Source organism: Tricharina praecox (genome assembly GCF_024521635.1).
Source record: "Tricharina praecox strain CBS 144465 chromosome Unknown BZA05scaffold_4, whole genome shotgun sequence".
Classification (NCBI taxonomy): domain Eukaryota; kingdom Fungi; phylum Ascomycota; class Pezizomycetes; order Pezizales; family Pyronemataceae; genus Tricharina; species Tricharina praecox.
Window position 1 is genome coordinate 812,479 of NW_026250406.1, and position 25,185 is coordinate 837,663.

Consider the following 25,185-nt stretch of genomic DNA (forward strand, 5'->3'; position numbering starts at 1 on the left):
CATGGTAAGTTCATGGTAAGTTTTGGGGTCAATTGGTAGTACTAGAGGTGGTGGTAGAAGTAGTGCTAGAAGCAGTATCAATAAAAGCAGCAGCGGCAGTAGCAGCAGCATCAATATCAATAGCAGCAGCAGCATCAGCATCAATTGCATCAATTGCATCATCACCAAGCACACCACCACCACCACTAACATCAATCACAATATCATCAATCACAGCAGTCTCAATAGCAGTGATGGTAGTAGTAGTAGTAGTAGTAGTAGTAGTAGTAGTAGTAGTAGTAGTAGTAGTAGTAGTAGTAGTAGTAGTAGTAATCGATAAACCCCCCGAAGAAAGAAGAAGAACCCCCGAGCCTGAGCCTGAGCCACACACTCCTATTGTCGCTCGCATCGTCGCTCTTGTCCAGCCCACCCATCAACCAATCCCACACCGAACAACCAATCAAGCAACCAACCAACCTACATTTCACGATCTCTCCTCCCCCCACTGCCGCTTTATCTTACACATTCTCCTTTGCCTTCCATCCCTCCCATCCTTCCTTTCTTCCTAGTCCGCCACGACGAAGACAACGACGACCACCACGACAACTACGACAACCACTACTGCTACTACTACCATATCCGATGGATCAGCTCAGTCAACCAACCATCCAACCAGCCAATCGAACCAACCAGCTAACTGACCTTCACAGAATCAACCATCAGAACCGCAGAGGAAGAAAGAGCACAAAGCACAAACAATCAAGTACGCCCGGCAACATAGCACAACACAGCAACACACAGCCAACACAGCAGACATAGCAGCAGACACAGCCAGAGCACGACATAGCAACACAGCACGACATAACAACAGACACAGCAACCGACAGCACACAGCAGAGGAACAAGAGATGCCAACAAGTGTCAACAATCAGAAGAAGAATCGGAAGAAGAAGAACCAGAATCAGAAAAAAACGACAAAGGATATGAAGAACCAGAAGAATCAGAAGAATCAGAAGAAGGATCGGAAGAAGAAGAAACGGACACATGTAAACGTAACGTCAAGGAAGCAGGTGAGTAGGTAGGTAGAGAGCAGCACTACGATATGATCGTATAGGTAGGTCGGTAGGTAGGTAATCTGCAAGCAAGACACACACCCGAGAGCAAGCAAGCAACAGCAGGCTGACAACCGCGACAGCCAGACAACTGCGACAGCAGCACGACCAACAAAAAAAAACAAGAAAAACCCGAACTCCCCAAGGGCTGGCTCCGACGGCTCCGACTGCTCCGACGGCCCCGACTGCTCCGACGGCTCCGACTGCTCCGACGACTCGCGAGTCAAGGCCTGTAAGGCAAGGCAAAGGAAAACGAACAAAGACCGACCACCGACCACTGACCACCGGCCACGACCGACCTCGACTCAACAGGAAGAAGAAAAGAAGAAAAAAAGATCACCACCCGCACCGTTGACATTTACAGAGAAAATCTCGGGTTCTACTCTTTCTTTTCTCCGGCTTCGGCATCCACTGCGGTTGCGGTTCCCTCCGGCTTAGGCTCTGGCAGCTCGGCTGCTGCGGCAGTTGGCGTTGCCGTTTCCACCGCCACCGCCACCACCGCAGTCGGCGGGCCCGTTGGGGTGGTCGGTGAAGGAGTGGCAGACGTCGTGGGAGAACCTGACTTCGGTGCCAGGGAGATGGCAATTTTTTTGTTTGGGCTCTGTCCTGTCACGTTTGATCCCATCAACCCGAAGCTACGTTTCCGTCCCATCGGCTGACTGCCACCACCCCCGCTGCCGACGGTTCCACCCCCAGTCGGACTTCTACGTTTACTTCTGGACAACTTGATGAGCTCGTCTTCGTCATCCTCGTCTTTCTCCCGCCTCCTCTTAGGAGGGGGTCCGACAACGACGTCTTCTTGTTCATGCTTCTGCGACGACGTCGGGGACGCCACTGGCGAGGGGGGCTTGTTCTCGTTAGTCACACCACTCGACTCGGTCTGGGATTCCGCTATTGCGGTCTTGGCCTTGGCGGCAACGACCTCCAGCTCGTCGTTCTCATCGTCATCGCCGTAATCGACTAACGGCTTGGGAGTTGGCGACCCGTTGAGAATTTTCACTGGGGTAACCTTGACTTCGACGGGCAATGTTGGCGCAGCTTCCTCCTCATCCTTGTCCTCGTCGTCCGAGGTGTTGAAGTACGCTTCCTCGGCGGCGTCCATGTCGTTGGGGCCCTGCCACCGCGGGTTTCCATTGATTTGTCTTCTGCAGGAAGAGTCAGTAAGTCACGCAAAGCAAAGAATATCACACCAGGAGATACGCACCGCTGCTGGGAGTAGTTGGAGTCCTGGTACCGGCTTGCAGGCGCAGGGTCGTGAAGCTGATCGTACTTGTTGATAAGCTCCGTGAACGTCTTCACGTAACCGATACGCTGCATGGCTTCCCGGTAGCTATCGACGAGGTGCGTAATAATGTGTTTAATGTTTTCCCGTCGGACAAACTCAAAAAACTCCAAGCACGCCGAATTCAGCAGATTGTTCCGCGGCATGGTCTCGATGACCAGATTCAATATAGGCTCGAACAGCTTATATTTCACCATGTGCCGTATGTAGAACTCATCTTGCAAGCCGATACACGTCCGGAAGAACTTCAATGCCGTAAGTTTAAGGTGTTTTTCCGGGGAACCGAGAAGTTGGGCCACTCGTGCGGGCAGGTTTTCCGAGAGCAGAAAGTATTTGCTCCGGTACGAGTGCTGTCGCACGAAGAAACAGAGCGTCTCAACGAGGTGAGAGTATAGCGAAACTTCCGCAATTCCCAAACCTGCCACTAAACCAACAAGTCAGTACTTTTTTCGCCACAACAATCCGATCGGGTAACATGTGTACATACATGACTCCCGACCCTCCAGCTCCCGCAGAGGCGCGAACAGTTTCTTCGCCGACTCTTCATAAAATGTCTTTAGAAACCCTTCCGTCTCGCTATCCATAGTATTGCTGCGCGCATGTATCCTGGCTGCCATGTCTCCTCCCTTGCCCATGTTGTCCAGCGGTGTTCCCTGCGAGTGATCCAGCAGTACCCTGATCGCATCCGCAATCTGCGCCTTGACTCCGAGGTCTTGTTCTCCAAGAAGCAGCTCGATCAACGTATGTGTCAGCGGCTTCTGCTTTTCGTTGATCTGCCGGTAGATGAAAGCCCGCATCATCGCAGGGTCATGGTCGATCATGGCAACCAGGACATCAGTTCCAGCTATCCTGACAGCGGGATCCTTCTCCATCAGAGCATAGTCGATCACACCAAACAAGCCGCCTTGAATGAAATGGGTATACAGCTGAGCTCGTGCCTGCGCCTGTATGCTTTTCGCTATGGAGCAACAGTTCTGGATGAACAGTATCGCCAACTTCTTCCTGGACGCGGGAGCTTCCGGGTCGTGGAAGATCGAAAACAGCTCCTTCATGAACGTCTGGTTGCTCTGCAGGTGCTGGAGGATATCGAACTGATTGAAGAATATGAGGCTATTCAGAACCGAGAATGTGGGATCGTCCAGTATCCGGGCGAGCACGACGTCCTTGAGGTATTGTAACCGATATGTCTGGTGAATCTTCTTTTCCACCTCCGGATCGCGGATGGGCACGACTTCCTTGAACTTCGACCTGTCCCCCAGGAATTGACGATGGTTGGCTTTGTGGCTCGGAAAGTCAGGGTCATCTGCAGGGTGCATTAGCGCGGGTTCGTGCATGATGGAAAAAGCAAATAAAAAAGCGAATTCGGCAGAGCTGGACCGCCAGATCACCCATCGTCATGCATACATTCTAGAATGCCCACCACTCCAAGGATCATCTCGTCAGTCACGATCTTTTCCACTAGTACCGTGTCGTTCAGTAGGATGATCATCTTCATGATGTTGCACAGGCGATGAAGGTGGTTTATGCTCTCCAGATCCTCGGCATCGTCCAAGAGCGGGATCAGTTTCGCGATGTATTCTTCGTTGAGAATGTATTTCCCCAGGGCGTCCCGTCCGCTGGTCGTCAACGATGCTTGCCGTATCGTCAGTTCGACTTCGTCGAGGTTGCCGAGCGTCGGCCCGGGCAATTGGACGAGTGACGTAATCGCGGTCTCGGTCGCATCGTCGGACAGTATCTCATCTGGAGGCATCTGGTCAGTACAGCTCAAGCGGTCGTTGGGCGCGGGTATCTCCAAAGTGAGCTGCATACCGGCACCAGACACGGACAAGAGATGGCTCTGGACATGACTGACGAATTCCCTACACACAGTCCTTATCAGTCTCTCCTTTCGCCATAGCCAGCCAGCCAGCCCCCAGCCCAGCGCGACTCCCCCAAGCACCTCCACAATCCAAGGAGATCAAAACAAACCATATCGCGGCGCAACCTTCCGGCTCCTGAAAACTGAGCGCCATATCGGTGCCCTGGGGTTCTGTCCAGACGATGAGAGTTTCTGCATTCCCACTATTAGCCATCGCTCTTACAGTAGCCCGCGGCACCACTTCTGTAAAAAATAATTTGGTGGAGCATCAATAATTGCCTTCCACTTTTTTGAATATCCAGTTGAGATCTTCCTCCCGAAACTCACCCTGCTGCTTTTGATATCCGTCGTCCTTGATGATCTTGGTGTTCAGCAGGACCCGATCCGACTCCTCCTCCGATTTGACCTGAATGTGCGGTTCATCCTGTGATATCCCCACGCGAAGTGCGCGCGCGTCAGCCAACCGTAACAAACAACCCACATCATCAACCCCCCCGTCCCATCCATCCCCGAGCCACGCGCACGCTGGCAGGCCGGTAGGCCGGCAGGAGAGCACAACCCGTCCCCCCATCCTCCTATTGCACCTCTCTCTGACCCGCGGTCTCCCGGCGTCCTCCACCCCCTCCCTCCCCTTATCGCCGCAGCAAAGAAAGTACAAGTGGTTAGAAGATCCTTACGTTCAGCAAATGCCCCGTACAGTACCCCGTTCCCCGATCAAACCAATCATTATTCCGGAGTTCGTAGACCTTGACTCGTCGCGGCGTGGTCGGCGGATTCGGTACCGACAGCGGCATCATCTTGTATGTGTGTATGTTTGTGTGCGTTCGTGCGTGGGGGGTAGCGGTCGGTGGGTCGGTGGGTCGGTGGGTCGTCCGTCGTCGTCCGTGGTCCAGTCCGTCGCACGCGGCCGGCTCTCCAATAACTCCTCTCTCTCCTGTCCTTTTCCTTTTCCTTTTTCCCTTTTTCCCTGTTTCGTGTTCGCGAGCCGATCTACCCTTCACGCTTCTCTATTGCCTTGGTGGGTGGGACTCCGCAGGTTGCTGTTGGGTATGGTACGCAGCGAAGCGGATACCGAGTCGCGTGCGTGCGCGTTAGCGAGAGTGGGTGAGTGCGATGGATGGGAGCTCGGGTTCTCGGGGGATACGAGGAGGAGTAGTAGGAGTAGTAGGAGAGGAGGAGTAGTAGGAGTAGTAGGAGAGGAGGAGCGGGAGGGGGGTGGGAGGGGGAGGGAGGGATGGGTGATGCGCGTCGGAGAGTCGATCGTCTGTGGGTGGCGCGGGTTGAAGGTGGTGCAGGTTGGTGGTGGTGGTTGATGGGGGGGGGGGGGGGGTGGTGTGGGTAGTGGGTGGAGGTTGGTTTGGTTTTGGTTCAGTTCGAGTCTGTCTTGTGTTGTCGTGTTCTCGGTTGAGGAAGGGACTAGATGGAGTAGGTAGCTGGATGGATGGAATAGGTAGAGCGGGAGTGAAGTGGGCAGCGGTGGCTAAACTAGGAACACACCGCACACACACACAGCCCGGTCAAGCAGGCAAGCAGGCAGGCAGCAAGGAAGCAGAGACGGGAAGAAAGCGAAGTGGATGGACACAGACTTCGAGTTAGTGAGTTTGGCAGCGGCGGCGGCGATGGGATGCGGCTCTGTGGATCTTGTCTCTCCTCCTTCTTCTTTCCTTCTATGGCTTTTCGATAGAGAGAGGTCGGTCAACCGACCAAGTTTCCAACAAACACACTCGGATCACACTCGGATCACGCTCACACTCACACACGCACGGGCGTAAGCAAGCAGGATCGCACGCACGCAACGCACGCACACAACACGGGAAGGAGTCGGATTGGGGGGCGAGGGAAGGGAAGGAGCGCCGGGCGAGCGACTGAGTGCGGAGTTAAAATTGGGGGGAGATTGCGTGCGACTGGGATGAGTATGATATGTAGAGCATGAGGAGGGTGGGTGGGGAGGGGTCGAGATTCTCGGTTCGACGAGGCGTGAGTGAGTGAGTGCACGAGCTGATGATGGTGCTGGGCTGGGGGGAGGAGGGGTGGGTGCAAGAGGGGGAGGGGGTGGGAGGGGTCAATGGTGGTTAATTGGTTGGTTGGCTGGCTCGCCGGTTGGTTGGTTGGTTGACGGGCTTAGCTGGCGTTGGTGTTGGTGGTGGTGCTGGTGATGGGATTTCTGGTGATGATGCTCATGGCCAATGTAATGGATGACGAACGGGCGTCCCATCTTCATTGCTGCTGCAGAGTTACGTTGCATGAGTGCATACATCCTACATGTCGCCTCTAGATACCACATCATCGTCTTCTTCTTCTTCCCCAAGCAGCTCTTACCCCACACACACCGCAGGCCAAATAAAGCGATAGGATGGAGAGGAGCGAGAGTAATTGACGCTGATGGGACGAGCGAGAATGAATCGGCACGAGCAATTGACGCTGCTGCGGCAGGAGGAGCTTGCTTCCAGAGGCAGGGTGTTCTTCGTGTCCACCCGTCCACCTGTCCTCCGCATGCATGTAGAGCAACTATCGGCCGTTCGGACCCACTTCTGGCCATTCACCACATCACTTCTCCGCATTTCAGCCCCCAGGTGGTGGCATGCTGAGTGCGGCTTCAGGCTATTTCTGGACTGAGATACACGGAACGGAACTCACGATCTCGGGCATAGCCGAGCATCCACTTGGCACTAGTTAGTTGCCATGCTCTAGTGCATTGGGTATAAAACCCAAAGCACCTCCGACTTCCGACGAGACACCTCCACATTTTGCTTCGTATCGTCGCTCAAACCGTAAGGGATCAATCGGCCAGCAACCTCTAGGACAGCTTCACCGGATCCTCCAATACCACAAACCCACCATCGTTCCCAAAAGCTGTCCACACAGCTATAATAGCATCGTCGACCTGCACCTCACAGATGTTCGCCTGATTCCAGCCGAATGGCAGCATACTATCACGTCGTCCAGCCGCGGTTCAGGATCGTGAATCCGCTCGACGGTCAACCGACTCTTTCTCTCATACTTCGACATGACTTGGAGACTACGGATCATAGATAGGTAGCGAAGTGCAACCTACAACCTTGTGCGAATGCCCACACAATGGTGAGCTCGCTGGCACCTACATACAAGGGGAAGCTCCGATTGTCATCGAAACCGCTTTGGCGGGGTGGGGTTGTGTCATCGACTATTTCCTTCAGCTGCCAGGAATGGGCGGCATTTCTGATCCTGATCCTGATCCTGATCCGCACCCTTGACCTTGCAGCCTACTGTGGAGAGCGATTCCTCTTTCTCTACAGAGTGACGTCTTTGTATTGGGGAAGGCACGGTAATTGAGTGGCCACTGGCTACCGTGCTCCGAGTCCGTTTGTCGTTTGTTCCCGTATGTAGCGACGAATATCACATGAAGACAATCTACCTACGCAACTATTCCAAGCGCCCCAGCCCGCTCGTCCCCCCATCCCCCCACGAATGAAAGTTACCTACAGAATGAGCCGATACCGTACAATACATTCCACCGTCCATCCCATTGTGGCGATGCATCTTCGCCCATCCTTCCAAGCCTCAAGGAGAAGAGCTTGCTTACAAGTTGCTTCCGCTTTTTGCCAGTCGCCCAAGCCAGGCTAAATTAAACCCACGTCATGCACGCATTTCGCACGCAGGCGTAGATACCGTACTCTACGGTAGTTGTGACACACCGGCACGCCCGCAAGCAGTGCACGGGGAGATAAGATAAGACTCAAGAGCAGCTCGAAAAGCCGGCCAAGTTCCAAGCCAGTACGAATCACGGAAACAAAGAAACCGGAATAGAAACACATGTGAGTAGGGAGCGAGTGATCGGTAATGATCATGATCATGGATTGTGAACAGCGTGGAAGAAGAAGCATAATTTGTGGTTCGAAAAACTGCCTGGAAAAGCACGGGGAAGGGGCGAGACTGAGACGGATGAGCTGGGTGGAGTGGCCTGTATTGCCGCCGCCGAAGGTTGGTAAAGCCGGATAAACAAAGGCAGGTGCCAAACGGAGTGTCCACAAAGCATTGAGCTTCCCTCCTCCGTCCAGACACATACATCCGTAGTGTAACCAGGCATGGAACGTGTTAGTTCACACATAGCACGGCCCGATTCGCTAAGGTAGAGCCCAGAACAACCCTAATCCGTCTCACGCTCACGAGTCACACGCGAGCGGCGAGCCAGGAGTCAGGACAAGCAGTCAGGGAGTCAGGGACTCAGGGTGCCGAAGCCGCTGTCTCGGACAAATATTCCATGGCATTTTTCACATCCGTTTATCCGCGCGTTTGCTTCGGCTGCATTTTGCCAGGGTCGAGTAGCGTACTCCAGGTACCTACTGCGACACGCATTGTGAATTTGTGATACCATCAGATCAGATCAACAAACACCCGAATCGCGTCTTCCCAGGGCCCGCAGCAGCAGCAACGAACGACAACAAAGGTAACCACAGAGCAACCACAGAGCAACCACAGCGCCATGCGTCCGCGCAAAGTTCCCCTAACCTCGCTATCGCACTCCCTCGTAGTTCCGCACACACGGGAGACACGGCGACTATTCACGCGGCTGAGCAAGGTCTCGCTCCTCGCGCTGGCCAAGCGCTGGCTGGACCCCGAGCACGTCAAGCATTTCTCGCCCAACCTTGTTCTTCCGCCGCCAGACGACGAGGAGGAGCTCTCGCTCGAAGAGGCGCAAGAGGTCTATGCGGATTTCGAGAAAGAGAATGCAATACGTGCGAAGGATGTCGCCGAACGAATGCTGGAAATGGAGTGGCGCGATGGTGCTACGCTCCTCGCGATTGCCGAGCTGGAGTGGCAGTGTACCGACCTCCCACCCTCCTCTGCAACGTGCCGCTGGCTGCAGCAGCTAATACGCGATATACCAGACCTGATCGATCACCCCTCCTCGAGCAAATGGCAATCCTTCCTGCTGTCACCGCTGAGCACCTCTCACACACCTCTCCGCCCACGATTCTATACGCCGACCTTCCTATCCACCCTCCAATCCTCCCTGAAACCCCTGCAAACCGCCCACTTCTTCTCCGCCTTGCACCCGTCTCTCCTCTCCCTCACCGTCCTGCGCATCTCGCTGCACTCCCCATACACCCCCCCCTCCTACCCCCCCACCAAGCGTTCCAGTTCCATCTTCTTCCTCGCCTTCCCCTCGGGCAGCGACCATGTCTTCACAACGCTGGGGGCCAGCAACACCGATGGTCTGCGCGACAGCGTGCTGGCAGCGATCGCGCACGCCGTCTCGCGCCCGCACTGCAGGTTCGCACTGAAACCGGGACGCTTCGTCGCAAAGACACTGGAGAGCTTGTGTTCGCACCGCGGCGCGGGGGACGGCGCTGGCGGGCTGGGCGCAGGTTGGAGCGTTTATCTCGACGGCTTTGAGAGTAGTCCGCTGGCGGTGCCGAGGGTGGTGCAACCTGAGGATGAGGACGGGGAAGAAGGGGAGGAGAGGAAGCGCAGGAAGATGGTCAAGGCGAGGTTTGGAGCGACGGGTGTGGCAGGCGATGGACGTGCAGTCGAGAGCGCGTATTTTGAGGTTGATGAGATGTTCCCCAGTGCGTGCAAAGGGAAAGGGAAGGATGTGTTCCGGCCCACGATTGGCGTGCGGTTGATGGGCGCGCATGTCTTTGCGGGGGTGCGTGCGATGGCGGAGAAGAAGGGGGGCGGAGCTGTCGTCGAGAAGTTGCCGGGCTGGATGCTCGGCGAGGAGGGCGTCACCAGCGGGATCATCAGGAATCGGAAACTGCTCAGGAAGATGGCCGATGGGAAGTTTAGTAAAGCGTAATAGGCGGGATGCGGCTCCCCTCTGATGTTCGTTCGTTCTATATTTCTATGTGGGCGTGTTTTGCTTCTGTGTATATGCGGGTAGCTGGTGTTTGGTGGTTTTGGTGCTCTTGTAATTTGTTTCCTTTGCTTGGTCACTTGTGTGTACGATACGATAGCGTGCGAGACGGGAATGGCAGTAGGTATTATACTATCATATGCATCTATCGAAGAATCATGGAATCTGCAGGCTCCCTTCCCATTTGATCTAGGTAGCTATCAACGCCGTAAAAAAAAACAGTAACATGTCAACAATCAACAATCAACAGTAAATGCCCTCGTGCAATCGGTATTACTCCTCGATCTTGAAGCACACCTTCTCCGGCACCATGGTCGCCAGATCGACAATAACAATCTCACCAGTCTGATCAAACCTGGGAACCAAGATGATTCTAACCTTCTGACCATCGACTCCTACGCAATTATTAACTTAACCCCCCACTCGTCGTCGTCGTCAGAGGAAGCAGATGACAAGAAAATACCTTCAACGACCGACGTCTCATACTTCGGCTGATTTCCGACTATGAGAACATGCGGGCACTCTCCATCGTGGAGCACAAACGGATCGTCCTCCTGGAACGGATAGCTCCAGAGGGTATCCGGGGCAGTCGGCGCAATGTTCCTCCAACGCAGGAGCCGCTCACACATGACCAGCCTGTCGGTGCCCTCAACGTACTTGTACATGTCGTCCAAGTTCTGTCCGCTGGTGGCAAGGAACGTGGCCCCGTCGATGTCGCCCAGCCACGGGTTCGTGACGCGCTCGAGCGTGGAGCCGTCGTAGAGCTTGGCGGTGGGGAAGAGGGCGGCGTGGAGGCGCTGCTGAGGCATCGAGATGTTGGCGGGGTCGAAGGAGCCGGGCATTATTGTAACTCCGATCGAGGGCAGCAGGGAGGATAGGATTGCGTCGAGGGCTTTGGTGGGGCCTGGATTGTAGGCAGCGGCATCGTAGCCGTATTTCGTGGCCCGGGCATCGCGCGCTTCCTCAGTATTCTTGTCGTCGATCGGGTTGTGAGCCTCGCCGAGTGAGTTTCCGGCGAGAATCAACTGTGAGATGGTGGCTGCGTCTCGGTGGTCCTCGTCACCTCCGGCTTCTCCGAGAAGGTACTCCACGAGTAGATGTGTTTCCAGCCCCTCGTATTGCGAGCCGCTGATTCCCAATCCACTCGCAATCGCCACCCTCTTTCGTGCCACTCCTTTCGGCTGCAACGGTTTCTGCGATGGCAGGTCCGGAATCTTGACATCGACTACACTAAAGTCTCCATTCGCATTTTCCGAGCCGAGCACAGAAACAATCACACCAGTCACCAACTCATGCGTCTCCAGCACACTACCGGTAAGTCGTAGTCGTCCGGACTCGTCTTCGAGGGTGACCTGGTCTACGTTCGGGTCGACGAACTTTTCTCTCGGTAAAACAGGCACAGTGAAGTGGTCTTTTACGATGTCGTTGAGAATGTTGGGCTTCAGAGGCATATCCATGTATATCGTTCCGGTGACCCAGCACAGCTGACCTGTTTTTGGTCAACACAATGCATCGACACGAAGAGAGGTGTCACGAACCTTGCCGAACATCCAGTACCCTCTCGACTCCTTGTGCTTTCTCGCCGGCGACCTAGTTCCTTGACCATGTTACTATGCAATCCCCAGGTCTCTTTTTCTTCTTCTTCCTCCTCTGCTCCTCCGTTGCAGATACCCACCTCAAACTCCTTCCACGCCTCCTTCGCTAACTTCTCCACCACTGGCTTCAATATGGCCAGTCGCAGAAAGTACATGTCCGAGAACTGCTGCTGGTATGATTTTTCTTCGAGGGTGAAGCGGATCGAAGCTTGGTGGGTAGCCAGGGCTCTAGCTGTAGGTGTAGCTTGGGTCACATCTCTGTTAGAACCAGCGAAGTATCAGTCAATTGGATGATATAATATAGAGGTATAATTCTTTTTCGCCAGAAATAGTTTACCTTGGGCAATGGAGAAAGTCGTGGACGGCTGGTTCGGGGGCTGAAGCCATTGCGAATTTCGTGGATTTTGTGTGTAAGAGTGTGCCGTAGGGATGATGCAGGGAAGACGCGACGAGAGACGACTCGATTGCACGCACGCACGCGACATGTAAACTTCCGGGTTACAGTTTTCCACTTCAATCGAGCTTACCCGACGGACACCAACTTTCAGCCGTTGAGCTAGTCTAGTCAAGCGTCGATCACATTCGCGACTTCTTCCAAACAGCACCACCACACCCAACACCAACCCTCCAACCCTCACCACCTCTTCTTTCCACCCCACCACCAACAAAGAGCCTTTGCAAAGCACACCGATCTATCCACCCAAGGCCTCGTCTTTTTCTTTCAGCTGTACTCTAGAGCCGGAGGGAGAGTGAAGGTTCTGGACTTTGTGTACTAAAGAAACTCCCACACGTTCCCATTGCATCACGTTCCTCTCTTCAAGTGCGTTGCTGTCCCGTGTTTTGTTGCTCTCCCCTCTTCATACTACATCAATTATGCCACCGAATCCCTCCTCCGACGCCCGTACAGCCGGCAAGATTGTCTTCGTTGGCAACATACCCTATGGTACCCTCTCCTTCCTCCTCCCCACGCCTTTCAGCGCCTCTCGGGTTGAAGAAGGCCAATGCTGACAGCTACCAGGTCTTACTGAAGAGCAAATCTCCGAGATCTTCGGCAGCGCCGGCCGGGTTCTCACCTTCCGTCTCGTCTACGATCGTGAAACCGGTCGTCCCAAAGGCTTCGGCTTCGCCGAATACAGCGACGCGGAGACCGCCGCATCCGCCGTCCGCAATCTCGACAACTACGAGATAATGGGCCGCAAGCTGCGCGTCGATTTCTCTCACGAAGGAAACGCCCCCGACGACGTCGATACCTCGGCATACAGCCAGCAACCTCCGCCCCCACCCGCACCGATCATGCCGCCGCTTCCTCCGGGCGCAGACGTTCCTGCGGGGATTACGGCTCCGGATACAATCTCGCAGACGCTAAAGCAGCTTCCCGTTCCGCAGCTTCTGGAGATCTTGGGACAGATGAAGACTTTGGTTCAGCAGGACCCTCTTAAGGCGACGGAACTCCTCCGCCAGGCGCCACAGCTTAGCTATGCTATCTTCCAGGCACTGCTGCTGATGAACCTCGTCGATACTGCCGTGTTGACGCAAGTTATCGAGAGTGCAGCTACTGGCCCCCCCGCTCCCGTTACTGCGTCGCCGGCTCCCACTCCGGTTCCCCCGCCTGCGCCAGTCCAGGCTCCGTACTATGCCGCACCAACTCCTCCGCAGCCGCCGCAGCCTCCTCAGCAGCAGCAGCAACAGGCACAGGATCCCCAGAGAGCCCAGCTCCTCCAGAGCGTCATGCATCTCACTCCCGAGCAGATCGCCGCGTTTCCGCCGGAACAGCAACAGCAGATTATGTATCTCAAACAGTCCCTCATGGCCGCTGGAGGTGCCATGTGATTTGCCGGATTACTTTGATGTTTGTAACACTATAATTCCAAACTTGCGATGTGTTTTACCTTCTAGCTAGAGACTGTGTGTTTGTCCGTTTGTTTGGTCCTTGTTCTCTGGAGTTGTCGGATCCGTCACTTTTTTCATTTGCCTTTTTTCTTTTCTTTCTTTCGGTATGGGTACAATCGGGTTGAGCAAAGTACCGTGTGGCTGTGTGTGGCGACTGTACTTTTCCGTAACACATTGTTCGACGAGAATGAGATAATTGTCGATATTTTTTGTTCGCATATAACGTTAGGTGATTTTGCTTGTGAAATGCTTAGCATTACTGCTACAACTTGCTCGCTGACCCAATCCAGTATGCTGTGATAGAAGCACCGTGTATCCCAATTCTCATTGTGCATTGCCTCCACCAGCAGTATCAAGCCATCCCACCCTCCATCACAACTTCTCACCCTCCGCAACCTCGCCTACCTCGACGATCTGATCCACACCCTGATACTCGGGAATATCCACGCCATACTTCTCGGCAATACCTGGCGGCACAAACCTGCCGCCCACAAAATGTCTGCCCCTATAGTACCTAACCAACGGCTTCGGCGCGGTCAAGCTCACCAGGGCATCGGGCATAAACCCCTTCGCGGGGCCATCCTCCGGAATCCCCGTCTCGACGCCCCAGCCACTAGGCGCGTCCACACTCGTCACTGGGACATTTGCATCGCGCATCGCCGCGATGACCGCGGGGAATGGCTCGCGGATCGGAGGCGAGAAACTGAACCCGAAGATCGCATCCACGACGTGGTGCGTGTCTTTCAACGCACCGTGGAAGTCTTCTGTGAAGGGCACGCCGAGATCGACCAGTTGCTGCGTGAGACGCTGGTATAAAGCGTTGGATGGCCGCTTCGGGTAGTACACCGTCGGCTGGTACTTGTAGTGCCACAGGTGCCGCGCGCAGACAAGGCCGTCGCCGCCGTTGTTGCCGCTATGTAGTTGGGGGTTAGTGGATGAAAGGGGGGGAGGGAGGGAAGGGGGCATACGGCCCGCAGGCGATTAGGATCTTGCGGCCGGCGCTGGGAGGGTGGAGACGGTAGACTTTGGGCTGTTAAACACATAGCGTGGGAGCTGGGAGAGGAAAACGGACTGGCTTGGGATACGGAGAGCCTGCGAGTATCGGGTCAGTTTATTGATCCCCGGGAAATGAAGGAGGAGAATAGTGTACCCGGCGAGCTCCATCAATTGGTCAAGTGAGAATGCGCCGGTGGACATGAGCTCTTTGTCAAGCTCGGCGGCGGCTTTGGCGGTGAGTGTCTGCTGAATGTCAGACCCTTTTTCGGGAGGCCATAGCAGGTGGTCTGGCATACTCGAAATGCCATTTTGCAATGTTTGAGATGCTCTCTGGTGGTATCAATGTATTTGAGTTGCAGCAAGTTGCAGTTGAGGTGGAATATCGAGCTCGGTGTTGGATTGCGGTGACATCATTGCCTGGAGGAAGTCAATATTACGAAATACACAGGGCTCTTTGGTTTATTCTCAATTTACCTCCTGAGACCTCAATTCTTCGGGATCCGTAGAGCAAAATAGAAGTCCTCTATTCCTTCATCAGACTATCCTACTCCTGTAGGACCTGTGCCCCGCTGTTCCGCGACTCGCCTACTAGTCTCCCCACCAGCCACATTCACGCCAGTGCCGGTGCCACAACCTTCAAAAAGTTCACCACTTCACGCTGCATCTTGTCTACCTTACACCCACACCCCACCACACACGCCACAGCAACAATGGTGATCCGACTCCGCCTCGCACGCTTCGGCCGTCGGCACGCGCCCGTCTACAACATCGTCGTCTGCCACGCACGGTTCCGTCCCCACGGTTCCCCACACCCGCCCCGCCAGCACTAACGCCGCAACAGAACCGCCCGAAACTCCAAGCCGATAGAAGTCATCGGCACTTACGACCCCATAGCGAAGCCGCCGATCGACGGTGCTGGAAAGCCGGTGAAGGATATACAACTGGATACGACGCGAGCGAAGTATTGGTTAGGTGTGGGCGCGCAGCCGAGTGATACGGTCTGGCGATTAATGTCGATGGTTTGTTGGTCCGGCGGGAGGGGAGTAGAGGAATGTGAGGTAGGGGCTGATGCTGCGATAGTTCGGCTTGATTGAACCGCAGTGGCAGATACAGAGGATTTTGGCTGCCGGGAAGGAGGAGATGGTTCGGAGTCGGAAGCCGAAGCTGCAGGAGAATTTGAACGAGACGGTGGAGACGACAGTAAAGCCAAAGGAGGCGACGCAGTAGGCGCTGCTGCCTGCCGAGGCTGCTGCTGTATTATAGGTACCCAGGGTGTACAACTGCTATCTACAGACTGCCTGATGGATGTATGGATTGTACATGCAGTAGAAAAGAGAAAACACAAGATTTCCGGAACTCCACAACTCCAATAGCCGAGACAGAAGGAAACATCAATTAGTCTTCGTTAACCTCCCCTTCCTCTCCGCCTTCCATCACCTCGTCCTCACCTTCACTCTCCACCTCACTCCCCAGCAAACTCTCCCTCGGCTCCAACTCCTCCGCATCCTCCAGCATTGCCCGAGTCATCATCCGCGGCAAGGCTATGTCACACACCCTCTCCTTTGTCAACAGCTCATCAATGAACTCATCCATATGACTGAGCCTCCACCCGCCCAACCCCCTAACCCTTAGCTTCCTGAAGTCCCCCATAAGTGGTTCCAGCGTTTTAAACACGTCGACGGCGTTCCAGGTGAGACGGATATATATCGCGGCCAATGCACGCAGGTACTTGAAATCCGGATCCTCGAGGTACGCCATGATGATCTCGCGCTCAGGCTGCAGCTGAAGCATCTTCAAGAGTAGCGAGATGAATGGCGTGGGCTTTTGGTTTCCGTACTGTCCGCCGATGTATGTGAGTTCTGTTGCGCGGTCGAGGAGCGTGGCAGCGTTTAATCCGAAGCATTGTTCTTTCCAGTAGAGGGAGTCGAGGATCCGGTCTCTGCGTGCTATTAGTTTCCTGTCTCTTGTGCGCCGGGGATGAGCTTGGTTACCGTAAGATTTTCTCGACAAGAAGTAGCGGGTTCACGCCATGGAATGTCTGGCCTTCATAGAGACCACGGGAATCCAAAAGCCCTTTCGCGTCCGCGAGATGTGCCTTGCTGTCGCCACCCATTATTGTGCGCGTGTTTTGTGGTGTATAAAGTTTGAGATGCGGTGCAGCGATTCCACTTGCGTTGGTAGAGCGCGCCAAGACTTCGGGTAGACATCAACCACGCACGTCTTCCCCAGACTTTCATCTTCACTCACCTCCGACCTAGCACAAGCAAGCTCTACGAAACCAACTGCGCGATTACGAGAAACGACAATGGTACGTCTCACGTACACCCCGAGCCAAACTCCCACGGCTAATACTCTATGTAGGCACGAAACAGTGAAAAGGCGCAGTCAATGCTGTTTCGCTTTCGCGAGCAGCAGGCGGCAGATTTGGGGATCATCGACGCGGGGCGCACACGGTACTATTCACGCGCATGAATCCACCGAACTCTAGCTAACGGAAGCCTACAGACGACCAAAAGTAATCACGGAACAGAGCTCGATCCCATCGTGTGAGAAATGGCGAGGCCAGGTGGTGAAGGAGATTTCGCGGAAAGTGACCAAGATCCAGGACCGTTTGTACCCCCACGCGCCGTTGCCATTCAGCTCGGGCTGACATACGGTGCGCAGCGAGTTTATCCGACTACCAAATTCGCGACCTGAACGACGAGATCAACAAGTTGATGCGGGAAAAACACATGTGGGAGGTTCAATTGCGCAATCTCGGTGGGCCCAACTATATGCGCTTCGGCCCGCGGATGTATGATGAGGACGGACGGGAGGTGCCGGGTGCTCGCGGCTACAAGTATTTCGGACGGGCCAAGGAGCTGCCTGGTGTTAAAGAGCTCTTCGAGGAGTTGAAGCCCAAGGAAAAGCCGGATCCGAAGGAAGAGGGGAAGAGAAGAGCTGAAATGAGGAAAAATGTTGATGCGGACTATTATGGGTATAATAGGGATGAGGAGGACGGTGTGCTGCTGGAGTATGAGAGGAGGAAGGAGCTGGAGGCGATGGAGAATGTGGGGTTGAGTGGACAGGGAGAACCGCCGAGGGACTGGGTTGAGATACCGAGTGGCTGGAAGGTGCCGGATTTGAGTGAGGTTAATGAGTTCTTGGTGGAGAGGAGGAAAAGCAGGTTACTGGCCAGGTTGGGATAGCATGGAATTGTTACGACACGGAAGGAGTGCTGTTTGATGGAGAGAGGTACTTTTAAGCATTATATTAACGGATTGATTGATGAGGTATGGAATTATTAGTAATGATTAAAAGCGGAACATTTGATTCACTTCATGCACGAGTGTGTGGTCCCTCGGCTGACGTTTCTTGATTCCCTATGCGGCCAGCCATGCGTATAGCTACACTTACTTAACTCGAGTGCCCAAATTTTGATTTCACACTCCTCCATACCACTCTCCTGGTCATCCTCCTATCCAACAATTATCCTCATGGCTCACCCAGTTGGTGGCGCCCGCCAGTTCCCCCACAACGGCCCCGAACCTTTCCGTCCACATAGACACCACGATCCCTTTTACTGGACAAACAAGCTCCGCGCATTGGGGTCCACCTCTCAAATCCTCCCCCATCAGTTCAAAAATGAAAAAACCAAGCCCTTTTTGTGGCGCCGCTGCACTCTCGAGCTCCAGCCACAACCCAAAGAACCCCTACCACGCTGGATTCAGGCCAAAGCTCAGGCAATGGTCCTTTTCCCCCCTACTCCTCCTAGTCCACCGCCGAAACCGAAACCGCTGGAATGGTGCGGGATTAAACTGGAGAGTGCAATTGTCTACCCGACCTCGCTGGCGTTACTGGCACCCGCCGAGAGCGCACACCTATTCAATGGCCGGAAACATGCGAGGTGGTATAGGAAGCTGGTAGATGCTCTGGACAGGAAGAAGGAGATGGTCGAGGTGTGGGTGAAGGAAGATTCGCAGGCGGAAAAGATCCGGAGGACCGACCTACGGAGGGGGGAGAGCGATATGTTTCATGAAGAATTCTTGCAGATCTTGGAATGGGGGAAACCCAGTGAGTTTTGCGAGACTGCGGAGGTGTTTCCACAATGCTGATGTGACCGGAACAGGTTGTATTCTTGCCTCAAGCGCACAAGAGTTAGAGACGATCAAGCAGCGATTTAGCTCCGAAAACTGGACCTCGAATTTCCCCACCATCAACCTTTTCCTCGAAAAGTATCCGAACCGTACCATCACCTGGGCTGTCGACCACTTCTACAGATGGCAGCAGGGGCGTTACGTCGTTGCCGAAGAACTGACAAAGATCAAACATCTCTGGGAGTGGTACGAGACATGCTATACCTTCCAATGCGTCGTGCAGGCACTACGGAGAGAGCACGCCGCATCGTGGGAATCGTGGTTCTATTGTCTTCGCCAGAAGATGGAGCGTATGCCGGATGAGCAATGCAGGAAACGGAACCAGTTCCAGCGGCTAAAGGAGATATGGCAGCACTGCATCGACAACCAGATCGAGTTTCCGGTAGATATTTGTCCGGGTGGCATGACCCCAATGGAATATTTCCAGTTGGCGGGAGGTGGTGGCGCTGCCGCCCTCCTTGGCAGGAGCCGTTCGCGCGTGATAAGCCCGCAGATGCTGGATGAAATTGCTGTGATGATGGCCTATGAGACACCCGAAGAGTACTACACGGCCGTCGGAGAATGGCCTCTCGATTTCGACGATCCCGACTTCATCTTTGACGATCACAGCGATACCGCCAGTGTGGACTTTGATGAGGGCATCCCCGGCAAGCCTGGGAATGCCGAATCATTGGTTATGCCCGGAACCTATCCGTCCAGTCATTTTGTAGGTGGCCCGGAATAGGAATTAGTGGTGGTGGTGCTAATAAAGTACGAGTGACAGGAACTGGAACCTCGAAGGATCAACACGGCGGAATTGCATGATTCGTTGGGTGGTGGAATGAGGCGTGGAGGAGCGTGAGGGTATATCGTCGTCCTTGTTTTGTTTTCCTAGTGGTGAGCGACTGACTGATGTTCCTGTAGGGTGAGTGGCCATTGGGCTTACACCCTTAGTCAAACGGAGCGGTGGGGATACGATTGGGGAAGGGGGGGGAGTAAAGTTAATGAGCGAGTGATGGGCAGAGACTGTCCCTATTCTTAAAATGTGTCCCAACTGGCCTGTGTATTCATGGCAGGAGAACGCTTGGGCCAAAATTGAATGCATTATCAGGAACGGCTAATCAGACGGGAGCTCCATGATTATGATATCACTACAACCACCACTTGTAGGGTCATATCTTCAAAATTCCGGCTATGCGGACAATAACTGACATACCCGCCGGCAGTTAAGTACAAAATTCTATTCACATCCCCACCCACTAAAATAACCAAACTCCAAAACGCCAACCCAAAATTCATACGTAACTCAAGAGCTCCACACCTTCAAGCTGTTGATCAACCAATACGCCTCCTCGAAGGCAGTAGGATTTTCAGAAACATGTCTTGCGCAAGTGTCTGCCCGGCTCGCACTAAACCTATCGTCAGTTCTATATCCGCAGAAACCATAACCGGAATAAGAGACTCACCAATCCGACTGCGCCCAGGTGTTCCCTGCCCAATCGCCACAGAACGTGATATCAAACACGATCTTATGATCCCTAAACTTCTCATCCATATCACAGGCCCCTTTGAACATCGCCTGCGGCATCCCCCAATATGCCGGTGCCGGGTTAGCCCCCAAGGCATCCGCGGGAACCGTACCCCTCGGCCACCACCACACTTTGATATGCTGGCTCGTCCACTCCATGGCATAGACCCCTCCACCGTTCTTATTAAACCCGTCTCCATACGACGCCGCGCTTGCGTCATGAACCGCACACCCCTGATTCTTCCCCTGTCCCTCAGCATCAACAAAGCAATCCTCAGTGACCGGCGTTCCCGAGTAACCCTCAGGATCCACTCTACAGCTCGGCGCGGTATGCAGCGCCACAGCATTGTACTGCTGCTCGTGCACGCCCTCGATAATGTCAATCTCGCCATTATTCGGCCAGTCGTCGCCCAGCGTCCAGAAGGCGGGCCACGTCCCGCAGCCCCATGGCAGGTGCTCGACGTCGAGAATGAACAGCCCCCGCGTGAAGCGCGCTTTGCTCTCGAGACGCAGGGACCGCCGTCCGTTCGGTGCTAGGCGTGCCATGTCGACACCCATGTACACTTTGTCGGCGGGCGCCCGTATCAACCCCAGCTTTTGCGCGAGCGGTCGGCTGCTGAATTTTACGAAGCCGTCGGTGGGGTCGTCACCCTGTTGGTTCACCCGAGTCAGCACCGCAATGGAAGATCAACGGACGATGGGTAGGGTGTGGAGGCTTACGGTGAAGAACTCGAACTCGTCAAAAAAGTTGTCTGCCGTGTAGGTCGCGGCTAATTGCGAGTAGGATTCTGCGTGGTATACTGCATCATCCTGCTTAACGATCGTCGTGCTGTTCCAGTAGGTTCCCGCCGGCGGGATCGCAACTGCCGAGACTGTGGCTGCGGCGAAAATCAGGTGGAGGAATTGGAATCTCATTATAATGGAATATTGTATTGTGCTGTAGGGACAGACAGACTGGTCCGGATAGGTAGTTGGCAGGAGACTCTGGTGGATTGATTGATTATTGATTTGTACTGAGAATTCATTTCTGCAGCACCACGCTGGATGGAGATATATACCTACCACCACCAGCACCACCACGCCAGACCAATGGCCAGACCAGCGGCCAGACCAGACGCCCGCGCTGTAGCCGTAGGTAGCTGTAGCTGTTAATACATCCACACTACTAGTACTAAAATCCCGGGCGGTTTCAGCAGGGCAGACACCAGATTGGCGACCAACTGACCAACCAAAACGTCAACCACCCATGGGACATGGAGTTGAAACCCGGGAGTGCTGGGAGTGCTGGGATGAAGCGGCTCGGCTCCCGAAGTCTAGGTTTGCACGGACTCGGATGGACGGCGGACTGCAGAATGCAGGACGCAATGACCATTTGCATCGGGGAATTGCTGATGGTCGACGGAGCGCATACACTGTAGCTATGGCACGCATTACCACTGTAGTCACGGTCGACGACGGTGCGATCACGATCACAATCATGAGGGCCGGGCTTCCGATACCCACTCGACCATTGTCCTAGGCGTCGGTGCAAGATAAGTAGACGCCGTAACAAGCGTACTCACTCACTTACTCTCATTTCCCACCACCCCCCACACCCCACCCCATCTTGAGGCAGAAACACGACCTTTCCAACGGATTGGCCGCAGGCCCGCAATACACTGCATAGGGCAGCGCACGGGGTCGAGGAACGCCACGCACGCGGCAGTAGGAGAATGCAAATATTAGGGTTCTCACGCATCCGCCCCCTACCTACACACACACCTACACACACATACATACCAGCAACATGCGATGTCTTACCTCGCCTCGGCAGGCTTGCAGGCTTGCATGCCCGCCTGTTGTCGGGGATTCAAATACCGTTCCCGACGCTGTGGTAGGTAGGCACATACATTTTGGTACGCAAAGGTAAAACCCTCGACTCCTTGTCTCACAGGTTTCCACCCCTCCCCCTCTCATGGTCAACAAGCTTCACTGGTAGATTGGATATTTATACCACCGCGTTTTATCTCCCCTGACTCCCTGGTGCCCTGCAAAGCCCCCGCGGTCCAATAGGATCATCGGAATTGGTTGCGCGAGTGCTAGCTCGTGACTAGCTGCCCTGCGAGAAGGGATGAGCAGCCATGAAGGAACTGGCTAGCTAGCTAGTTAAGCGCCGTTTCACGCTAACTCACGCTAACTACCGCGCGCAATAAGGGAGGCCCCACCGCCCCAAGGACGAGGACGAGGGCGAGTCCCAATGTTCCATCTTTGCGCTGCGCCTCTGGATAAAGATAGAGGCGAGCCACTCCTTTCACGGCGTAGGCGAACACTACTCTACTACCTAGTAGAGCGTCATGGTTTTCGAAAGCTAGTTGCCTCCTTCGACCGGCGGAAAGGTCAGTTTTTCCTAGTCAAATAATCCGCAGGTGAGTCTTGAAGCAGCCACAATTACAAGTCGAAATCATTCCCATCTCATTCATTGATTCCACAGCTATTCACAGCCATTTACAGCCATTCCGTTCACCTAACACACCTAACCACATGCCCAGGTGAATGTGAAGTATGCACCCCCCAGCCAAATCATACCCCGTGCTCCATCCCATCCGTAGAGCAAAAGCGCAAATCCCCCCCCAATCTACCCCGTAAAAAAAACAATGGAAAGAGAAAAAAAACCCGTTGAAACAACCATATGCTAAACCGATAGCACAGTAAACTGGAACCCCGACAAACGCCTGTACCATGCCTTCATCGATCCATCACACCTCATCGCTAGAGATGTCCATTGCCATCCATCCGTTATCCTCGGAACACCTTGATCTGCATTTCAACTATTAGCTACGGAATGGCGGGTGAAAGACGGAAAGATGGGGAAGACAAACCCGATCCACAACCTGAGTGCGACACATCGGACAGACCACATGTGGCATGGGTCTGACGAAGTGATCCTTAGTCCGCGCACCGATCAGGTCCGCGCACCACTGACAAACCACGAGATGCGCGCAGGGCAGCAGGACAGTGTCCGCAATCTGCCCGAAGCAAATCTTGCACTCGCTGTCCAGCTTCATATCGGCCTCTTCAAGCGGCACCGGTCGCCCTTTCTGCGTATCGAGGCTGGCTGGGGGCTGGTGGAAGTGCTGTTGTGATTCACGCTGCGAGTCGCGGCGGCGGAGACGGAGGCGTTCGGCATGTCGGCTGCGGGGGTCACCTACCAGTGCGTCGCGGAAGATATCGAGTTGGAGCTGCTGCAGTTGCATATGTGCTGCTGACTCGGGCTGTATCAACTCGGCGGGGGTGCGGTCGGGAGCCGGGGTTTCGGGAGGAGGGCCGGCCGCTGCCACTGCCGATGCAACTGCCGCTGCCGATGCAGCTGCAGCTGCGGTTGCACTCGCCACTTGAGCTCTGGTATTGGTTCTGACAACGGAATAGTGACGCGCCTCGCGGGGGGCCCAAGGGCGCTGGAATCTATTGCGAAACCTTCGATTAGTTGTAGGGGCCACGTGAGGTGATGGCGGTTAAACTTACAGTGAGGATATTTGGGAAGAAGCGTAATCATCACCATCGTGATCATCCCACACAGCCCTCAACCGCTCCTCTGCTTCCGCATCCATCGGTGATAGTATCAAGGGTGGATCCTCCCTGCTGGGTGTCCTGTTTCCCATGATACGGGACCTCTCGGCTTCCCGTGTCGCAGTTGCTAGACTCCTGTTCGCCGCATACAAGTGTCTACGCGCCGCCGATTCATGCAGTGATTCTAGCTCCGAGTCTATATCCTGACCGTCTTCGAGTCTCCATAATCCCCTCGAAGCACGGGTCGCCAGTTCGGCCCAAGGCGGCTCGGATGGTGTCTCCGCAACAGATCTTCTGCGGGGCCATCCGGATGGTCTCGCTGTAGTCTCGGACCCCAACGCCATACTCCTCGGCCTAACCGTTTCCCTCAAACCAATGATCGGCGACGGAAAGTACGGAACCGGACTGTTCTGTTCAGACGGAAGATCCCTAACAAGATCACCGAGCCTTTGTCGAATATTCCTCCTCATATCCTCTCCATCATGTCCACTCCCATTGGCGCCACCGGCCGTATTTTGCGACAACCTCACACCACCGGGCGTGCGCGGACTAGCCGGTCCATTATTCGGCGTTCTCAGCCCATTATTTGGCGTACGGACCAATGGCGTCATGGGACTGCGATCAAACAGTGGAGGTGGGGGCAAGGTCTCCAGCTCGACTCTCATGCGATTCGCGCGGGCACTCTCGCGGCTCTCCAGTAGTCGATTTTCCAGCAGCCGTAGCTGCAGCCGTTCGATCTGGCTCTCGAGGGTGATGATCTGTGCCTGTGCCTCCTCCGGTGGTATCCGTAACGTGGGAGTGGTCGACTCGGCCGTGGTGGGCGTACGGTTGGCGCTCGCCCGCACGGTGACTATTGGGGCGGCGATGCCACTTCCGCGGCGCGATGGCGGCGGTCGACCACTATTGCTGCTGCTCGGCTCGTCCTCGCAGTCAGCGGTTCGACGTCTGCTACTGCTTCTGCCTCCTTCACTGCGGCGTCTGCTCGCCCGATCGGAGCGCGGGGAATCCATCTCTCGTTCGTTGGTATAAGTTCCGCAGGGAATGTTGTATGCTTCGCGCGTGGCACTCGTAGGAAACGTCAGATCCACGAAACCCCGTAAAGTATGGTGTGGGGCTGTAGGGCTGTTGTAGGTTGAACAGAGCTTTGCTTGCAGACAAGCGAGAAAGAAGCGGACGTCTCGATTGACGCAGGGCCGATAGTTCGATGAGGTGAACTTCTTGCCGTTCGTTGTTGTCTCCTTCTCATTCCTCTCTCTCGTTGTTATTTTTTCTCTCTCTCCCCAGGTTCACAATCGATAGCTGTAGTTGTGCAGCTCTAGTCCCACCTCTCGCGGGTGTATGTATGTCGAAGTGGCGTTGAAGGAGCGGGCCAGACAGGTGACAGGGAGCCAAAGGGGGGTCGAAAGAGGTAATTCAATAACTCAAAGAGTTACCGAATTACTCGTCGG

At 54.7% G+C, this 25,185-nt stretch overlaps 12 protein-coding genes across 12 annotated transcripts; 5 read left to right on the plus strand and 7 right to left on the minus strand.

Moving 5' to 3' along the window:
* Nucleotides 1-623: 623 nt before the first annotated feature.
* On the minus strand, nucleotides 624-1,247 carry BZA05DRAFT_200473 (uncharacterized protein). Its single transcript, XM_051479488.1, has one exon. The coding sequence runs from the start codon at nucleotides 1,023-1,025 to the stop codon at nucleotides 699-701; it is 327 nt and encodes a 108-aa protein (XP_051342551.1). The 5' UTR covers nucleotides 1,026-1,247; the 3' UTR covers nucleotides 624-698.
* BZA05DRAFT_200478 (component of IIS longevity pathway SMK-1-domain-containing protein) lies at nucleotides 1,248-5,124 on the minus strand. The gene is made up of 8 exons (XM_051479489.1): nucleotides 4,909-5,124; nucleotides 4,559-4,655; nucleotides 4,342-4,423; nucleotides 4,183-4,232; nucleotides 3,778-4,113; nucleotides 2,861-3,676; nucleotides 2,296-2,797; nucleotides 1,248-2,233 (listed from the first exon to the last, which is right to left on the minus strand). The coding sequence occupies exons 1-8, from the start codon at nucleotides 5,026-5,028 to the stop codon at nucleotides 1,471-1,473; spliced, it is 2,766 nt and encodes a 921-aa protein (XP_051342552.1). The 5' UTR covers nucleotides 5,029-5,124; the 3' UTR covers nucleotides 1,248-1,470.
* A 3,364-nt stretch (nucleotides 5,125-8,488) lies between these two features.
* BZA05DRAFT_388443 (centromere protein Chl4/mis15/CENP-N) lies at nucleotides 8,489-10,208 on the plus strand. The gene is made up of 2 exons (XM_051482674.1): nucleotides 8,489-9,033; nucleotides 9,100-10,208. Exons 1-2 carry the CDS (start codon nucleotides 8,694-8,696, stop codon nucleotides 10,008-10,010), a joined length of 1,251 nt encoding a protein of 416 aa, XP_051342553.1. The 5' UTR covers nucleotides 8,489-8,693; the 3' UTR covers nucleotides 10,011-10,208.
* Nucleotides 10,209-12,101, minus strand: BZA05DRAFT_348762 (DNA polymerase alpha/epsilon subunit B-domain-containing protein). Its single transcript, XM_051481238.1, has 5 exons — nucleotides 12,000-12,101; nucleotides 11,743-11,920; nucleotides 11,606-11,657; nucleotides 10,484-11,556; nucleotides 10,209-10,448 (listed from the first exon to the last, which is right to left on the minus strand). The coding sequence occupies exons 1-5, from the start codon at nucleotides 12,047-12,049 to the stop codon at nucleotides 10,341-10,343; spliced, it is 1,461 nt and encodes a 486-aa protein (XP_051342554.1). The 5' UTR covers nucleotides 12,050-12,101; the 3' UTR covers nucleotides 10,209-10,340.
* A 54-nt stretch (nucleotides 12,102-12,155) lies between these two features.
* On the plus strand, nucleotides 12,156-13,752 carry BZA05DRAFT_428821 (hinge domain of cleavage stimulation factor subunit 2-domain-containing protein). The gene is made up of 2 exons (XM_051486106.1): nucleotides 12,156-12,605; nucleotides 12,681-13,752. The coding sequence occupies exons 1-2, from the start codon at nucleotides 12,536-12,538 to the stop codon at nucleotides 13,490-13,492; spliced, it is 882 nt and encodes a 293-aa protein (XP_051342555.1). The 5' UTR covers nucleotides 12,156-12,535; the 3' UTR covers nucleotides 13,493-13,752.
* On the minus strand, nucleotides 13,753-14,967 carry BZA05DRAFT_388453 (NAD(P)H-hydrate epimerase). Its single transcript, XM_051482675.1, has 5 exons — nucleotides 14,845-14,967; nucleotides 14,703-14,791; nucleotides 14,625-14,644; nucleotides 14,521-14,575; nucleotides 13,753-14,465 (listed from the first exon to the last, which is right to left on the minus strand). Exons 1-5 carry the CDS (start codon nucleotides 14,854-14,856, stop codon nucleotides 13,925-13,927), a joined length of 717 nt encoding a protein of 238 aa, XP_051342556.1. The 5' UTR covers nucleotides 14,857-14,967; the 3' UTR covers nucleotides 13,753-13,924.
* Nucleotides 14,968-15,258: 291 nt separating this feature from the next.
* On the plus strand, nucleotides 15,259-15,775 carry BZA05DRAFT_332572 (ribosomal protein S16 domain-containing protein; the record flags this gene model as incomplete). Its single annotated transcript, XM_051480654.1, has 3 exons — nucleotides 15,259-15,335; nucleotides 15,390-15,567; nucleotides 15,629-15,775. 3 exons carry the CDS (start codon nucleotides 15,259-15,261, stop codon nucleotides 15,773-15,775), a joined length of 402 nt encoding a protein of 133 aa, XP_051342557.1.
* Nucleotides 15,776-16,794: 1,019 nt separating this feature from the next.
* BZA05DRAFT_388459 (Isy1-like splicing factor) lies at nucleotides 16,795-17,854 on the plus strand. The gene is made up of 4 exons (XM_051482676.1): nucleotides 16,795-16,856; nucleotides 16,910-17,001; nucleotides 17,054-17,157; nucleotides 17,213-17,854. The coding sequence occupies exons 1-4, from the start codon at nucleotides 16,854-16,856 to the stop codon at nucleotides 17,734-17,736; spliced, it is 723 nt and encodes a 240-aa protein (XP_051342558.1). The 5' UTR covers nucleotides 16,795-16,853; the 3' UTR covers nucleotides 17,737-17,854.
* A 419-nt stretch (nucleotides 17,855-18,273) lies between these two features.
* BZA05DRAFT_463628 (uncharacterized protein) lies at nucleotides 18,274-19,441 on the plus strand (the record flags this gene model as incomplete). The annotated part of the gene is made up of 2 exons (XM_051487712.1): nucleotides 18,274-18,601; nucleotides 18,657-19,441. 2 exons carry the CDS (start codon nucleotides 18,274-18,276, stop codon nucleotides 19,406-19,408), a joined length of 1,080 nt encoding a protein of 359 aa, XP_051342559.1. The 3' UTR covers nucleotides 19,409-19,441.
* Nucleotides 19,442-19,810: 369 nt separating this feature from the next.
* Nucleotides 19,811-21,306, minus strand: BZA05DRAFT_388465 (endo-1,3(4)-beta-glucanase-like protein). Its single transcript, XM_051482677.1, has 3 exons — nucleotides 20,912-21,306; nucleotides 20,130-20,842; nucleotides 19,811-20,072 (listed from the first exon to the last, which is right to left on the minus strand). Exons 1-3 carry the CDS (start codon nucleotides 21,104-21,106, stop codon nucleotides 19,970-19,972), a joined length of 1,011 nt encoding a protein of 336 aa, XP_051342560.1. The 5' UTR covers nucleotides 21,107-21,306; the 3' UTR covers nucleotides 19,811-19,969.
* A 1,695-nt stretch (nucleotides 21,307-23,001) lies between these two features.
* BZA05DRAFT_332837 (uncharacterized protein) lies at nucleotides 23,002-23,235 on the minus strand (the record flags this gene model as incomplete). Its single annotated transcript, XM_051480663.1, has 1 exon — nucleotides 23,002-23,235. The coding sequence occupies one exon, from the start codon at nucleotides 23,233-23,235 to the stop codon at nucleotides 23,002-23,004; it is 234 nt and encodes a 77-aa protein (XP_051342561.1).
* A 321-nt stretch (nucleotides 23,236-23,556) lies between these two features.
* On the minus strand, nucleotides 23,557-24,911 carry BZA05DRAFT_200658 (uncharacterized protein). The gene has a single exon (XM_051479491.1). The coding sequence runs from the start codon at nucleotides 24,745-24,747 to the stop codon at nucleotides 23,689-23,691; it is 1,059 nt and encodes a 352-aa protein (XP_051342562.1). The 5' UTR covers nucleotides 24,748-24,911; the 3' UTR covers nucleotides 23,557-23,688.
* Between the last annotated feature and the right edge of the window lie 274 nt (nucleotides 24,912-25,185).